General features: G+C 43.7%; 1 protein-coding gene across 2 annotated transcripts in view; it reads right to left on the bottom strand.

The window, feature by feature from the left end:
• The window catches only part of LAMA1 (laminin subunit alpha 1), a 127,432-nt gene that overhangs the window by 38,937 nt on the left and 76,235 nt on the right, over positions 1 to 12,260 (bottom strand). For both annotated transcript variants that reach the window (XM_025204249.1, XM_025204250.1), the window contains exons 30-33: positions 11,970 to 12,056; positions 11,512 to 11,705; positions 10,473 to 10,615; positions 923 to 1,021 (exon numbers count right to left, since the gene is read on the bottom strand). In XM_025204249.1, coding sequence (XP_025060034.1) covers positions 923 to 1,021; positions 10,473 to 10,615; positions 11,512 to 11,705; positions 11,970 to 12,056 — 523 coding nt within the window. The remainder of the gene's footprint in view (positions 1 to 922; positions 1,022 to 10,472; positions 10,616 to 11,511; positions 11,706 to 11,969; positions 12,057 to 12,260) is intronic.

Genomic DNA, 12,260 nt, shown 5'->3' on the forward strand with positions numbered 1-12,260 from the left:
CCGCTCTAATTAAAGCGCCTGGAACATCTTGTATATCAGCATCCCCGCATTTCAAAATGTCAGTGGGGGTACTTTAGCTAAAGCTCAAACAAGCTTTAGTTAAAGCGCCCCGCTGCCATTTTGAAGTATGGGGACAGTGATACACAAGACATGGAGGCTGGCTGCAGCGCAGTAATTACCACACTCCAGCAGACTCAATTAATTACAGCACATCAAAGCAACTGTCTGGCTTATGTACAGGCACCCTCCATTGTGAGGTACTACGAAAATGCGCATTAGCCTATCTTAATGAGCATTAACTAAAGAGCACAGTTTTAGTGACACTTAATGCATATTAGTCTATTTCAATGAGCATTAACTAAATAGCACATTTTAGTGATGCTTTAATGTGCATTAAAATAGGCTAATATGCATTTAAGCTCACATGTAGACATGTCCCCTGTAACCTCAGTAGGACCTTTACCTGAGTGAAGACTAAATAAAAAATGCTTTGCTTATTCATTTGTAGTCTGCTCACTTAAATTATTTTGTAAAAAAAAACAACAGTGGATGTAGTTAAAGGGTAGGCACACCTGGCAAACATCCATAAATGACAAAAAGGTTGCCAGAACTAGTAAGAAGAAAATATTTCCCTTACTTGAAATATGAATCCTTAAAATAGTTAAAAATTAAAGTTTTCTAAAACATACTAGAGAAGACCTTTTGTATGTTTTTAACCATTCTGTAGTAGAATGCTATACCTCTGCTGCAGAATTTTACAGAATAACTCAAAAAAATGCCTCTATTAAATGTTATAGGTTTTTACAGTAATTTCTAAACAACTCTCTCTTCACCCCCATTGAATACTGTAAGGCCTAAGACTTTTCCATAAAAGGTTCCTCAAATATCACTGTAACTTGAAATCAAAACATAGAGTACTTGCCTCCTTTTGCAGTTGATCAGTGCGTCCCGGTATACTCATCAGATGTTCTTTTGCTGTCTGTATTGAATGAAGTGGATCTTCTCTAGGTAATAAAACCCGCTGTAAGGAATAACAGATTAATATTTAATGTATAATTTTTAGCACAGATTTCATGAAGCCACTGTTTCTGTAACCAGAACATTTTGAATACAAAAACTTAGTGTATATTTTAGGTAATATAAGTTTATTAATATTACTATGTTCAAATGCCTGATTTTACACGTGTAAATCAAAAAATCTGAGATGATATCAGCTGATCTCACAAGTACTCTTGGTGCAATTAGGTGTCAAATCTCTCGAACCAGCCAACTGAGCATGATAAAGGACCAGAGGACTCTACTGACTGTGTGTGATAGAGGAAGATGGTTCTACATCACCCACTTCTTTGTTACTTTAGCCTGATCAAGGGTTAGCTGGTCTCTTCGGAGCAGCCTAAAGATGCCTCTAAACTATGATGCCTAACATTATCCCCTGGGACTACTTGCTGGCACCTGATCATTGAGTTCAGAATCCTGAGGAAAGAAAGGAAGGAGAGTAGCAGAGTACAGACCCTGGACTTCAGAAAAGTAGACTGTAACTCACTCAGGGAACTGATGGGAAGGATCCCCTGGAAGACAAGTCAATGAGAACTCTTCAATGAGCTAAAAACACAAAAAGGAAGCTTATAAGAACTGGAAACTTGGATAAACAACTAGGAAGTATTGCACGGGCTTGAAGGGATGAAATCAAGAAGGCTGAAGTGCAATTGGTATTGCAGCTAGCAAGGGACCTGAAGGGTAACAAAAAGGGTTTCTACAAGCAACAAGAGGAAGATCAGGGAAAGTGTGGGTCCCTTACTGAATGAGGGAGGCAGCCTAGTGACAGATGATGTGATAAAGGCTGAAGTACTCAATGCCTTTTTCACCTCAGTCTTCACAGGAAGGTCAACTCCCAAACTACTGCACCTGGCAGCACAGTTTGAGGAAGAGTGAGCAGGCAGCAGTGGTGAGAGAACAAGTTCAGGACTATTTAGAAAAGCTGGATGTGTATAAGTCCATGGGGCCACATGTGATACACCTGATGGCGCTGAGGGAGTTGGCTGATGTAACTGTAGAGCCACTGACTATTATCTTTGAAAACTTGTGGCAACTGCGAGAGGTCCCAGACAATTGGAAAAGGACAAAAGTGGTGCACATCTTTAAGACAGAGAAGGAGGATCTGGGGAACTACAGACCAGTCAGCCTCACCTCAATCCCTGGAAAAATAATGGAGCAGGTCCTCAAGGAATCCATTTCTAAACACTTGGAGGAGAAGAAGGTGATTAGAAACAGTCAGCATGGATTTGCCAAGAGCAAGTCATGCCTAACAAACCTAATTGCCTTCTATGATGAGATAACTTACTCAGTGGATAAGGGGAGAGTAGTGGATGTGATATACCTTGACTTTAGCAAGTTTTTTGAGATGGTCACACACAACATTCTCGCAAGCTAAGGAAGTATGTATGGGTTGGATGAAGGGACTGTGAGGTGGATAGAGAACTGGTTAGATCGTCTGGCTCAGAGGGTAGTAATCAATGACTCGATGTGTAGTTGGCAGCCAGTATCAAGTAAAGTGCCCCAGGGGTCAGTTTGTTCAACATCATCATCAATGATCTGGAAGATGGGATGGAGTACACCCTCAGTAGGTTTGCAGATGACATAAAGCTGAGGGAGTTGTAGATATGCTGGAGGGTAGAGCTAGGATTCAGCGAGACCTCAACAAACTGGAGGACTGGATCAAATGAAATCTCATGAAATTCAGTAAGGACAAGTGCAAAAGTTCTGCGCTTAGGATGGAACAATCCCATGCACCTGTTCAAGCTGGGGACTGACTGGCTAAGCAGCAGCTCTGCAGAAAAGGACCTGGGAGTTATATTGAACAATAAGCTGAATGAGTCAGTGTTGTGCCCTTGCTGTGTAGAAGGCAAAGAATATATTCTTTGGAGGAGCTGGAGGAGCTCAAGCCGCAGTCCAGAGACTGCGTGCCATCAGGGACTGTGAGCAGGAGATAGACTCCTACTGCCAGGCCCTTCTCCCCTGGGAGACGGAGGTTAGACCAGTCTCCCTCCAAGACAAGGGAGGACTCGGGGACCTCTCATTCTGTCCAGCCAAGGGGATGGACCAAGGTGATCAAGGGCCCCAAGGCCCGCCGCACCAAGCCCCCTGCCCTGCTGAAGCTATGCAACTGGTACGAACCTCTTGCAGCCCCAGCAGAGCCTGCTGAGTTGCCAGCTCCCGCAGGCAACACAGGCGCTACTGTAGCTAGCGCCCCCGCTCTCCCCAAGACAAAATACGAAGTGTTTGTTGTGGGAGACTCCATCCTGAGGGGGACTGAGGGGGTAATCTGCCACCCTGACCCCTTAGCCCGGGAAGTCTGCTGCTTCCCAGGAGCCCACATCTGAGACATTGCGGAGAAGATCCCTAAGCTCCTCCAGACCACTATCCCATGTTCCTTATCCATGTGGGCACCAATGACACAGCTCAGAGCGCTCCCAGCCGGGTCATGAGGCGCTACAGGGATTTGGGAGCAGGGCTAAAGGGTCTGGGGGCACAGGTGGTGTTTTCTTTGATCCTCTCAGTCCTGGGCTACAGGCTGAGGAGGGAGAGGAGGATACAGATAGTTAACCAAAGACTGCGGCGCTGGCGTCATCGGGAAGGCTTTGGCTTCCATGATCACAGTCATGGTGAGAGAGGCAATGAGCTGCTGGGAAGGGACAGCCTCCACCTCTCTCCACTGGGGAGGAGGCTCTTCTCAGCCAGACTGGGTGACCTGCTCCATCGGGCTTTAAACTAAGCCTGCCGGGGGATGGGGGGGCTACAGCCACTGCTGGACCACTGATGGCACTCTAAGGAGCCCCCTGTCCCAGCCTTGAAACGATCTGTGGGCAAGGCAAGGGCCCCCAAGGGGACACTTGCATGCCTGTACAGAAATGCCAGGAGCTTGGGGAATAAGTAGGAGGAACTTGTCCTCCTGCTTACCGCAAATTATTACAATGTCATAGGGATAACGGAGACCTGGTGGGACTCCACCCATGACTGGACCATGGGTATAAATGGCTATACCCTGTGCAGGAGAGATTGAATAACAAAAGGGGCAGGGGCGTAGATCTCTATGTCAAGGAGAGCTACGCGTCCCTGCAAGCTGATATTTGTGACCAGGGTGGACGAGTGGAGACCCTCTGGGTTAAAATCCGGGGGGAACAGGGCACAGGGGACACGATGGTGGGAGTCTACTACAGAACTTCCACCCAAAGCCAAGAGCTTGACCAGGCATTCGCCAGGGAATTGGCTGAGGCCGCATGCTCCAGGTCCATGGTTGTCATGGAAGAATTCAACTACCCAGACATCTCGTACAAAGAGTGCTCAGCTAAATCCGAGCGGTCGCAAAGCTTCCTTTCGTGCATGGATGACCTCTACCTGATACAAGAGGTCTATGGGCCAACGAGACGTAAAGCGCTGCTTGACCTGGTACTGGCAATTGGGGACGACGTAATCAGTGACCTAATAATCGAAGGGAAGCTGAGTGACAGTGATCATGAGCGTATCACCTTCACCATCCACCATAAAGCTGGCAAGTCAGTCAGCAATATAGAAGTCCTTGACTTCAGGAAAGCTGACTCTGACAAGCTCAGGAGGCTTGTTGGTGAGGCCCTAAGGGATCACAACCCCAAGGGGAGGGGAGTTCAGGAAGAGTGGCTGCTCCTCAAGGAAGCGATCCTCAATGCACAAGCTAATGCTATTCCATCTCAGAGAAAAGGCAGCAAAAGAGCACAGCAGCCCCCTTGGCTCTCCAGGGAACTAGTGGACCTCCTGCATCTAAAAAGAAAGACCTACAAAGGATGGAGGATTGGATCCACATCCAAGGAGGAATACTCTGCACTGGTCCGGACCTGCAGGGAGAGAACCAGGAAAGCCAAGGCTGCGACAGAACTCCAATTAGCTACAAGTATCAAGGACAATAAATCCTTTTTTAGATATGTGGGGAGCCAGAGGAAAAGTAAAGGCAACACTGGTCCCCTGCTAAACGGGATGAGACAACTGACGACTGAAATCCAGGAAAAAACAACCTTGTTAAATGGGTACTTTGCATCAGTTTTTCAACAGTCCCATGGGACGCCCATGCCCATTACTGCCCTCCATCAATGTTGACCTCATGAAGGAACACCTCGAGAGGCTGGATACCTTCAAGTCAGCCGGCCCTGACAATCTACACCCCAGGGTACTCAAGGAGCTGGCAAGCATCATAGTCCAGTCTCTGGCACATATCTTCAAGAACTCCTGGTGCTCTGGTGAAGTGCCTGAAGATTGGAAGAAGGCCAATGTGGTGCCTATCTTCAAGAAAGTGAGGAAAGTGGATCCAACATACTACAGGCCCATCAGCTTGACCTCTATCCCGGGGAACGTCTTAGAAAAGATTATTAGAGGCCTTTCTTAACAGACTGGCCGACAGCAACATCCTGAGGGATAGCCAGTATGGGTTTGTTGTGGGCAGGTCTTGCTTGAACAATCTTATTCCCTTCTATGACCAGGTGATCTATCACCTGGACAAGGGAGAGGAGATTGACGTCATATATCTTGACTTCAAAAAAGCCTTCAATCTGGTATCCCACGATCACCTCTTGGCAAAACTGGCCAACCGCAGCCTTGGGTCCACCACGATCTGCTGGCTGGGGAATTAGCTCCGTGGTCGGACCCAGAGGGTGGTGGTTGACGGAAGTCAACCATCATGGTGCCCTGCGACCAGTGGGGTCCCCCAAGTCTCTGTCCTTGGACCTATATTGTTCAACACCTTCATTAATGATGTGGACATTGGAGTCAGAAGTGGACTGGCCAAATTCTGGGGTAAAGCATCCACACCTGCGGACAGGCTCAGGAAATAGGCGGATGAGAACCTGATGGTGTTTAACAATGAAAAATGCAAGGTTCTCCATCTTGGGAGGAAAAACCTGCAGCATCCTTATAGTCTCAGCAGTGCTACGCTGGTTAGCACTACGGATGAAAGGGACTTGGGGGTCATGATTGACCACAAGATGAATATGAGCCTTCAATGTGTGATGCTGTGGCTAGTAAAGCGAGCAAAACGCTGGCGTGCATCCAGATGCTTCTCAAGCAAATCCCAGGACATCATTCTCCCCCTGTACTCAGCCTTGGTGGAGCTGCAGCTGGAGTACTGCGTCCAGTTCTGGGCTCCTCAATTCAGAAAGGATGTGGAGAAGCTTGAGAAGAGTCCAGAGAAGAGCCACGCACATGATCAGAGGTCAGGAAAACAGACCTTACGATGACAGGCTGAGAGCTATGGGACTCTTCAGCCAGGAAAAGCACAGGCTCAGGAGTGATCTGGTGGCCACCTATAAGTTTATCAGGGGTGTTCACCAGGATCCGGGGCAACGTTTGTTCACCAGAGCGCCCCAAGGGATGACAAGGTTGAATGGTTATAAACTCCTGCAAGACTGTTTCAGGATGGACATAAGGAAGACATAAGGACATAAGGAATTTCTTCACTGTCAAAGCCCCCAAGGTCTGGAATAGGCTGCCAATGGAGGTGATTCAAGCACCTACACTGAACGCCTTCAAGAGAAGGTTGGATGCTTATCTTGCTAGGATCCTATGACCCCAGCTGACTTTCTGCCCCTCGGGCAGGGGGGCTGGACTTGATGATCTTCTGAGGTCCCTTCCAGCCCTAATGTCTATGAAATCTATGAAAATATATACTGGGCTGCATTAATAAGAGTGTTGTCAGAAGATGAAAGGAAGTAATTATTCCCCTCTATTTGGCATTGGTGAGGCAACATCTGGAGTACTGTGCCCAGTTTTGGGCTCCCTACTACAGGAAGGATGTGGGTACATTGGAGGTAGTCTAGCAGAGAGCGACGAAAACGGTCGGGGGCTAGAGCAAATGACCTATGAGAAGAGGCTGAGGGAATTGGGTTTATTTAGTCTGGAGTAGAGAAGACAGAGGGAATTTAATAGCAGCCTTCAACTACATGAAGGGTGGTTCCAAAGAGGATGGAGCTAGACTGTTCTCAGTGGTGGTAGATGGTAGAACAAGGAGCAATGGTCTCAAGTTGCAGCCAGGGAAGCATAGGTTAGATATTAAGAAAAACTTTGTCACTAGGAGGGAACAATCTACCCAGAGAGGCTGTCAAATCTCCATCTTTGGGGGTTTAAGACCCAACTGGACAAAGTCTTGGCTGGGATGATATAGTTGGGGATGGAACTATTTTGTGTAGGGGGTTGGACTAGATGACCTCCTGATGTCCCTTCTAATCCTAATTTTCTATGATTCTATGATGATTGGAATACGGCGTACCTCTGGTCATGCTACTTGTCCACTCAGAAATGCTCATTATGCTTGGGATAATTTATATCACCTAGCCATTTTTTTCAGTTTTAAGGCAGGTCTCAATCACCTTCACAGCTCAGATGTATAAAAGGTTGTGGAGCAGGAGGCATGTCTACACAAGACACTACATTGCTATAGCAACGCACTACAGCGATGTAGCATCAGCGGGCAAAAACCGTGACGCTGCAGCTACATCACCATAGCAACACACTCCCCTGCTATAGTGCATTGCTATGGTGATGTAGTGGCTAAAAATAACTGTGCACCACTGGCATGGCGCAGTAACAATGGCACCATAAAGGCGTGTCCAGGGAGTCAGAATCTAGTTCTTGGTCCTTGCCACTTACAGGCCACAGACACTCTGAAGTGTTGTACACTTCCAACATCAACATGCTACTTTCTACTTATAACTAGAGACAAAATTTGATCGCGCAATTCCATAAGGTTTTGAGGATTCTGAAGTTTGGGTCCAGCACTACCCAAGTTGGAGCTTCCAAAACTATTTCTGTCCAAAAAAGTTAAAAATTCATACTAGAATAAAGGTCGATATTAGAACTAACTCATACCTTTTCACTTGGGCTGAGAACATGGAGAGATAAAATACTTACTTGCTCTGCCTGAAATCCCATACATACTAGTCTATTTTCTATACACGAATGCAAAGACTAATCACAAGCAGGCTCTTCAGTTCAGGGCTCAAACAAGACACTGCTCTTTTAAAAATATTTAGAGGTGTGAAATGTCATAACATCCCTGGTCATTACATTCCTTATAAGGAAAAAATTCGTACCTGGGCAGATCCTGCATTGAATTCTAGACATGTATTAGAGAATCCCTTATAACCCATCCTAAATCCTTTTCACCTATAATTCCAAGTAAGTGTTCTATAAGACTCTACAGTAAATTGTTTTGTAGCTAGAATCACAAAAAATGGCAACTGGCAAGACATAAGGTACTCTGGTGTTCTTAACAGGACATAGTGACCCTTTTTAACATAGCACAGGCTCAGCGCAGTCCTAAGTCAAGTTTCAGGGACGTAGTTCCCAAGCTGATGGGTATAGTAAAGAATGCTGAGGTGGCATGTCAGGGGGATCTGAGAATCTTTTCTCTCTACACAGGGAAAGGCCAGAGAAGGGGCAATTCTGCTTTGATGTTCAGAAAGAGAGTGCATGGCAGAGGGCTGAGCTTTGAATCTCTTCAAGCCAAGCCCAGGAAGGCCTTCAGAAAAGGCCAAAAAAGACCATAGTGGAAGCTTAAAAATAGATAATCGTATGGCAACGCGGCTGGGTAAATAAGCTGAAGTAGGAGCGATGTTTTAGCTACAGAGACATCCACATCCAGAAAGAGAATTATGGAAATGTAACAGAGCAGAAGAAATTTAGCCTTGATGAGAAAGAAGCAAGTGAGAGCTGGTGGAGAAACCTGATTGTTGAGAGCCCCAGGACTGTCCCATATGAAAAAGTAAGATCTACTCTCCCCGACTCTAAGCCAGAAAAAGGCAACGAAAGGAGAGAAAACTTAAAACTCTTCAAGGAATGACCAAGGTCCAGTGAGACAGATTGGATGGAAGAGTTTTTTGTGACTAGATGGAAGAGTTTTCTCTAGGCTTTTCTGTGACTTATTTTTGTATATCCCAGAAGGAGGGGAGTTTTTAAATTGGCCAGAGGAAGAATGGCAGACACAGGTCTGATTCCAGACAAAGAGAAAGATAAGTAATTGCTACCATTATTTTTCATAAAGTTATCAAATGATTTTTCTGCAAATATCAGTTTCATTTTTTGACATAGCACAAATAGGGCTAGCTATCTGCTAGTCATAACATTTAAACCTGCCCACTGGGACAACAATCTCATCGAGTTTTCCCACAAGCTTCTGGCATTCCTTAAACATTTATCAACACACTGACAACTAGTCTACATAATTTGATTTATGTTCTAAAATATGTGAAGGGGAAAGTGATACTGATGTAATTCTTGCATAAAACCTGGCTTCATTTTAGCAGGAAAGTGCTAAATATACTTTTAAAATGTATATGCCAAAAGTTGATTTTCTTACAAGAACACAAACATTATCAAATACAAACTAATTATGTAATTACATAAGCTTTAACATTAACATAATGTACTATTTGGATATATTAGGTAAAAAAATAAAGCATGATTAAAATGGGAGGTTAAAATGAATTCTGAGCTAGTAGAGAGGCGAATAAGGTGATCCCCCCCATGTTGTAAACAATATATATAAAATTATATTTTAGGTGCTCAAAGGAAAAACCCTCAAAGAAACATGTAGTTTTTACATACAGTTTAGACCATGTCTCACTTCAGTTATTGCTGAGTAGGAGCTTTCCACTATCCATGCTTATTTTAGCAACCACAAACCATGAAAAATTCTGTTTAACTTTGCCTTTGTGCAAGCAGGGAGACCCAGCCATATGAACTTAATCTTCAGTGATAGCAAGTGCCCCTCTAGTATTGTGATGCAGTTCACAAAGCAGTGATATTCCAAGCATGTGACTATATGAACCACAACACTCTGAAATGCTATGTAAGCAAGTTAAATCGCAACTGTTGAGCTCTCCCTTAACTAGATAGTTAGGCTGCCTGCCTCTGGAATAACTGGTTCTTAGTACAGATTTTAGAGAGTCAAATTCAGCCCCAAACATATAGGTACAGGCTAAGTAAGCAATAGAAGAAAGGCATAAGACTCAAGGGACAAGACCAGAATAGGAGCAGGGCAACTATGCAAATGTAGCAGTGAACCAATCCCGTTATGCTTTTCTCCAGCATCTCTTCGCAAAATTCAAATCCTAATCTCTAAAAGGCTGCACCCCATTTTGCTAATATGTAGTAACAATTAATATTTCTATATGTGCCCACGCATTTTTATCAGCTTCTGTGACAGCTCCTTAAGGGCATCACAGAATTTCTTTCAGAACTAAAGTGCAATCATAAATAGGCCAGAGCAAGAAAACAAGTCCACTGTTCTTTAAGGGAGAATTAGAATTTAAGCTCTTTGGAACAGAATGCCATGCACAATTCTAAAGCCATTAAAAATCAAGAGTGATACTACTGAAATACATGAGTGATATCAAAAATCAGCCAAAGTTTTGAATTTGGAGCATCATTAAATTTGTGTGTTTATACATCACCTTGAATTGTTTTGTTGTATTCTCCAACTCTGATAATTTCCCATATGGGGCAAGGACAACATCAGTGAGATTCACTGAAAATATAGCTTTGTCAAGGTTAACCAAGTCATCTAATAAGACACCTGTACAGTCATCATCGCATGCTGAAGAAACCATCGAAAAAAATATTAGTAAAACAAGGCATTCATTGAAAAGAAACAAAATATTTGGATTGGCATACGACAAACATTTACTTTGCATGGAACGTAGGTCTACAAACAACAGCGATTGCATACAATATTGTACATTTTGTATCATGTTTTTAACAATGTAGGGACTGACTTTGATCATACTTATGCCAGTTTACCATCAGTGCGCGTCTGACAGGTTTGATCCTGTAGGTTACATTGGTGACAATACAAAATAATACCATTGAACTGGATGTGATTGCACTGGCATGGCAGTAGAGTTGGGCCAACTGAAATAGATTCTATGCTAGTGTAACTGCACTGACCTTTCCCAGGCCCATTCACATAAAAGCCAAGTAAAATCTAGTTCACAATTAGCAGTTCACTGTAAAAGTATGGTACCATAAGCTGCATAATTTGTTTTGCTACCAGCCACTAAAGGGAACCCAAATGACCAAGACAACTCCAATGGAACTATTTCAGCAATATGCAAGGTCTGCATATGAATATTGTATGAATACAAATGCTTACATAAGAAAAGTCTTGGAGTTGCATAATGGAAAGATATTACAGACTAACAAACACAACCTTAAGCTCATCTGTCACATAGTACAAGATAGGTTAAAGATCACTTACCTGGATGTTGTTCTGTATTATTACTTTCTCATTTAAATAACATGCATTCTATGTAACAGATACTAGTGTTTTACTTGTTGTTCACAGTGTTAAAAATCAACAGCACAAAAAATAAAATCCTGCAGTAGCTTAACAATAGAAACAATTGGCTTAAACACCTCAGAAAACTACACTTCTATACATACCACCTGACTGCAGCTAAAGTTATTGGGAAGAAACAAAGAAAAGCCACCTACAAAGACATTCATTTTCCACAAGGATGTGTCTTGGTTCACATTCATCACAGAGTTGTCCTGCCACACCCTGCTTGCAGATGCACTTTCCAGTTATACGATCACAATTATTGTCGACAGAACCATCTGGATTGCACTGACACTGCTGACAGCTGCCACCAGGTGCTTCAGGATCTCCATAATAACCTAGAGAACACCTGAAGAGGAAAAAAAGAGACACTGCACATTATTTTGATATCTATTAGCAGAAAAAACTGAAAAAGAAACTTTTTTATTACTAGCTGATATAGATGTTTGAAGAGCATTAATAAATTAACATTAATAATTTATACAGTCAGCCACAAATCACTCTATGACACTCCAGCTACTGTAAAAACATTATGACAACTGAATACTCCATTCAAGGTGCAGATATGTACAGTTCTAATGAAAAATTTCCCAGATGGGGAATGCAATCTCACCTTTCACAGTACTGCCCTTCATATCCAGTGAGACAAGCATCGCAGTGATAATCCTCAACATCTTTCAGAACACAAGTAGGACTAAAGCTAGAGAAGAGAAGAGATAAATGACAACCCAAATGCCAAACTATAAAAGCAGAGACAACTATTTTACTAGCCTTGGCAGGTACCCACATAATATTTCCAGCACTAAATCTGCAAGCTTGCAGTGTCATCCACTCAACTGTCATGCAGTGTGTCGCAGAGCACCCCGGTGCTCTGCTCCTAGAGGGGAGAAACTGCTAGGGAAAG

The sequence above is a fragment of the Alligator sinensis genome, unplaced genomic scaffold, assembly GCF_000455745.1.
Source record: "Alligator sinensis unplaced genomic scaffold, ASM45574v1 scaffold597_1, whole genome shotgun sequence".
Lineage (NCBI taxonomy): Eukaryota > Metazoa > Chordata > Crocodylia > Alligatoridae > Alligator > Alligator sinensis.